This window comes from Pantherophis guttatus, chromosome 2 (genome assembly GCF_059756535.1).
Source record: "Pantherophis guttatus breed Tessera chromosome 2, ASM5975653v1, whole genome shotgun sequence".
NCBI lineage: Eukaryota > Metazoa > Chordata > Lepidosauria > Squamata > Colubridae > Pantherophis > Pantherophis guttatus.
The window spans coordinates 67,648,607-67,653,222 of NC_142064.1; the positions used below are offsets into that span (position 1 = coordinate 67,648,607).

General features: G+C 39.4%; 1 protein-coding gene across 11 annotated transcripts in view; it reads left to right on the forward strand.

Moving 5' to 3' along the window:
• The window catches only part of NMRK1 (nicotinamide riboside kinase 1), a 122,616-nt gene that overhangs the window by 109,830 nt on the left and 8,170 nt on the right, over positions 1 to 4,616 (forward strand). For 8 of the 11 annotated variants that reach the window (XM_034410224.3, XM_034410219.3, XM_034410225.3 and 5 more), the window contains one exon: positions 4,403 to 4,445. In XM_034410224.3, coding sequence (XP_034266115.2) covers positions 4,417 to 4,445 — 29 coding nt within the window. In that variant the 5' untranslated portion in view covers positions 4,403 to 4,416. Of the gene's footprint in view, positions 1 to 162; positions 310 to 4,402; positions 4,446 to 4,616 lie in introns of all 11 variants that reach the window. The other 3 variants (XM_034410221.3, XM_087886136.1, XM_087886140.1) reach the window with 1 other exon arrangement.

Genomic DNA, 4,616 nt, shown 5'->3' on the forward strand with positions numbered 1-4,616 from the left:
GTCTTTTTCCAGGATGATCTAATCCCAATCTGGCACTTCATATTGCTCAATAGGACACCCATTGTTGCTGCAATTTCCTCCTGCTTTTTTCCCCCTCAGCTTTCCTAGCATTGTAGACCTCTTCACAGAACTAAGTCTTCACGTAATGTGTCCCAAATACAGGTAGTCCTCAACTTACAATCTGAATTGAACTGGAATCTTCGTAGTTGGAACAAACCAGTAATTAAGCTAGATGCTGCATGACTATTTCACTTAATGAGTTGCAATTGTGGATTAATCTTGTGGGTTGCCAACGGAAAGGAATAGAAGGTAAGATAGATAGAAGGTAAAGTACACTGGGAGCTTAGAGGTGGGAAGGCCAGCAATGTCTACATACAAGTGTTTCTCCTCTTAGAAACTGAAATCCTTCCTGCTAAAATCCAAGCAAGATTTTTAGCCTGAGCAGAGAAGCACTTGTGCCTAAGTGTCTAAGAGGCTTCACCTGGCCTCCCAGGGCCTCCCCACCCCCAAAGCACCCTGCACTCCTTACCTTACTATTCTGAGTCTCCATTATGCTGCTGAATATCCTGTTTAAATTTTGGCTTCCTCCCTGCTGAAGGATTTCAGCTCCTGAGCTTTAATTGATTTCTCACAGTAATTGATTTCTTCCAAAGCTTTTGCTGCTACTCTACCAAGTCCTAGTCTATGATGTAATTCTGGGTTCCATTACTGTTTATACAGGTAGTTTTTCTACATAAGACCACAATTGAGCCCAAAATTTATGTTGCTAAGCGAGGCATATGTTAAGTGAATTAAGTGAATTTTGACCCATTTTACAATCTTTCTTGCTGTAGTTGTTAAGTGAATCATTGCAGTTGTTGAGTTACTAACATGGTTGTTTTCCCATTGACTTTGCTTGTCAGAAGGTCGCAAAAAGTGATCCCAGGACACTGCAGCTGTCATAAATATCTGCGAGACCGCCTTCTGCCGCCAATAGCCTCCCACCGACCGGTTCGCTCGCACAGAGAGGGCCTCCTCAGGGTGCCGTCGGCCAGACAGTGTCAGCTGGCGACCCCCAGGGGGAGAGCCTTCTCTGTGGCAGCACCCGCCCTCTGGAATAACCTACCCCCTGAGATACGCACGATATCAGACCTCCGGACTTTTCGTTGGGCCCTGAAAACACACCTATTCCATCTAGCTGGGCTGGCTTGATCCCATCCTCTCAGTTTTAATTGATTTGGTTTTAATTGGGTTGGTTTTAATATCTTGGGCTGAAATTATTTAATTGTTTTTTAAATTGTTTTTAAATTTTATATGCAATGTTTTATCTTGGCTGTACACCGCCCTGAGTCCCGCAGGAGAAGGGCGGTATAGAAATAAAATAATAATAATAATAATAATAATAATAATAATAATAATAATAATAATAAAAAAAAATATGAGTCAGTTGCCAACTGTCTGAATTTTGATTACATATCCATGGGGATGCTGCAATGGTTGTAAGTGTGAAAAATAGTCATAAGTCACTTTTTCGGTGACGTAACTTTGAACAGTCACTAAATAAACTATTCAGTCATACAAAATAGGAGCTATCCATTACTTCAGTATGTTCTTTGGCAAATTTGAGGCTGTTTGCTGTATCTGTTTGCTATTAATTTAGCTGACTTTATGTTTAATCAGATTGGTTTTCTTCACTTGGCTTTTTGACTTTCATTAATAGAGGTAGTAGATAATTTACATTTTCACCTTTCAAAGTAGTGCTTTCAGCATGGCACAGTTCTCTTCCTCCAATTTAAAAATCAAGAGCATTTTCTAATCTAGTCTCTTCAATTTATAAATAAGGAAACAAGGACTCTTTTTTACAGACTTGGAAAAAGTCCATTACACCATGTTCCATCCTGACTGTAACTTTCTTTCTTGTTCTGTTTAAGTTTACTTGTATTAGGAACTGCAGGCTTATTCAACAACCATAGAGCTTTTATTTACAAACGGTGTAATTTGAATAGGGCTGTGTCTTACCGACAGTCATTTTGATATAAACATAAATCTTATTTTTGCCTGGTTCAGTGACGATTGGAACAAATACGTTGTTCTGCAAGTGATATGCATCCTTTCTATCTATGTAACGTTGGTCTTTACAGTTTATTTTGGAACCCTGTCCTACTGTTTTGAAATTCTGTTTGCATCACAAAGGGTTCAAAGCCCTTCACTCTTATGTAACTGACAAATGACTTGGAAGCAATTGTAGCATAATAGTTAATTAATAGCATATAATCCAGATACATTCATGGTTATCAGTATTTGTAGTCATAAGTTTTGCCAGTTTTATAAAAGCACTAAAATCATTGTGAAGTGCTTGAACTTACCAAAATAGCCTATTTTATGTTCATGTGCATTAGGGCTAGGCAGTACTTCAGATTCCATTCCAAAAAGGTGTTTCGAAAGGTATGGCTATAAAAAGGAGGATACCTAGTTTTATACTGTGGAAAGAACCTTGGAACTGTAGATGAACCCAAGCTGATTGTGCCTCTGCAGTGTAACATAAATACCGTATTTTTCAGAGTATAAGATGCTCCGGACTATAAAACGCACCTACCTTTTTTGGTGAGGAAAACAAGAAAAAGAAATCTGCCTCTGCCTCCAGCAATTTTACCTCGTTGCAGCAAACAGCAAATAGCCTGCTTTACTTCATTTTCGTTTTCAGCATAGCTTGATTAGCACAAGAAAAAAAAAATCTGCTCCCAGCAATTTACCTACTTGCAGCAAGCAGCAGAGGCCCCCGCAAAACAGCTGAGAGCAAATCAGCTGAGAGATCCAATCAACTTATGCTAATTAGGCTGTGCTGAAGCTGTTTCTTCTTGCTGCTTGCTGCAAGGAGGTAAACTGCTGGGAGGCAGAGGTCAAAGGGTGGGGGCCAGTGGGTGGGTGGGGCTACATTTGGTATATAAGACATAACTAAAATTTCACCCCCTTTTAGGGGGGAAAAAGGTGTGTCTTACACTCCGAAAAATACGGTATTTAAAAGTCCAATACATGTTTATACCATGTCAGTAGAAGAATAATGTCCAAATAACAGAAAGTAACAATTTAACTTGTTCTAGATTGCATTTATATAATATTATTTATTAAAATATTAAACCCGTGATTATCACTGACTCTGGGTAATTTGGATAATACCAATGGCCAAGGTATCCAGGTCTCAGGGACAACCTCATTCAAGAGGGGAGGTGCTATGGCAGAGAAGGCACACTTCCTGAGATTAATTAAGGGAACCAGGAGATTGCCCACCTACCGGAACAGATTGGCTGGGCAGATACCATGGAAGATAGATGGACCCTCAAGTAATCAAGCTCTGTGCCATGTACAGAACACTGTATATTTCTATGTATCACATTTCATTAAGGATTCAGAGAATCTGGAAGAGTGAGTAAGAGCCATAAAACAATCAAGAGATTAGAAACCAAGCGTCAGGAGAAGAGATCCTGTTTGTTTGGCTCGAAAAAGTATTAACTCTTCCAGGATCTTTGGATAGACAAATGATTCTCACTAAATGACACACAACACACAAATGTTTCTTTTGTTATTTATTATTTATTAGATTTTTTTTAATGCCGCTTTTATTGCTTTATAAGTAACTCAAGGTCGTGAACTTGCCGAATATTCTTTCCTCCTATTTAGTCCAAAGAGCTTTCATGTCTAAAGGTGGGATTAGAACTCAACAGTCTCCTACATACATTTTATGTTCTCTCATGGTCACCAAATCATAAGGCCGTAGCAAAGATGGTGATTGCATGTACGAAGAATGTCTCCCCACCAGATCCTGGTGTAATCCTCCTTTTTATAGTTCTTTTACTTTGTGTCTCAGCTGTGGTTTCATTGATTTCTCTCACTGTTGAGCTCTTACTTACGTGGTTTTTCATACAGTGGCCAGTCTAGCCCAGTTTTAGAGTCCTTCGCTGACATAGCTCAATTTAAAAATATATAAAGGTTAAAAAGATAAAGGTTCCTCTTGCACATATGAGCTAGTCATTCCCGACTCTAGGGGGCGGTGCTCATCTCCGTTTCAAAGCCAAAGAGCCAGTGCTGTCCGAAGATGTCTCCGTGGTCATGTGTCTGGCATGACTAAACGCCAAAGGTGCACGGAACGCTGTTATCTTCCCACCAAAGATGGTCCCTATTTTTTCTACTTGCATTTTTTTAACATACTTTCAAACTGCTAGGTTGGCAGAAGCTGGGACAAGTAATGGGAGCTCACCCCGTTACGCGGCACTAGGGATTTGAACCGCTGAACTGCCAACCTTTTGATCGACAAGCTGAGCGTCTTAGCCACTGAGCCACTGCGTCCCTATATAAAGATTACATAAGCTTAAAAAAATAATTAATGGACATGCTCTTGATTTTATCCTTTCAATTTAATGTTTAGGTTGTAAAGGAACCATGAAAACATTTGTCATTGGACTTGGAGGGTAAGTATGAACAGGAATTTGAAATCCTCTTTTCTTATTTTATATTTATATTCAGTGTATATGAAATTGTGGTTTTCACTGCTGTTGCAATCCTAGTCCTAATATTTTTGCTGCTGCAACCACAGAAATACTTTTAAGAACCCTGCTCTCAGGAAGGAAAAAGACAAACAC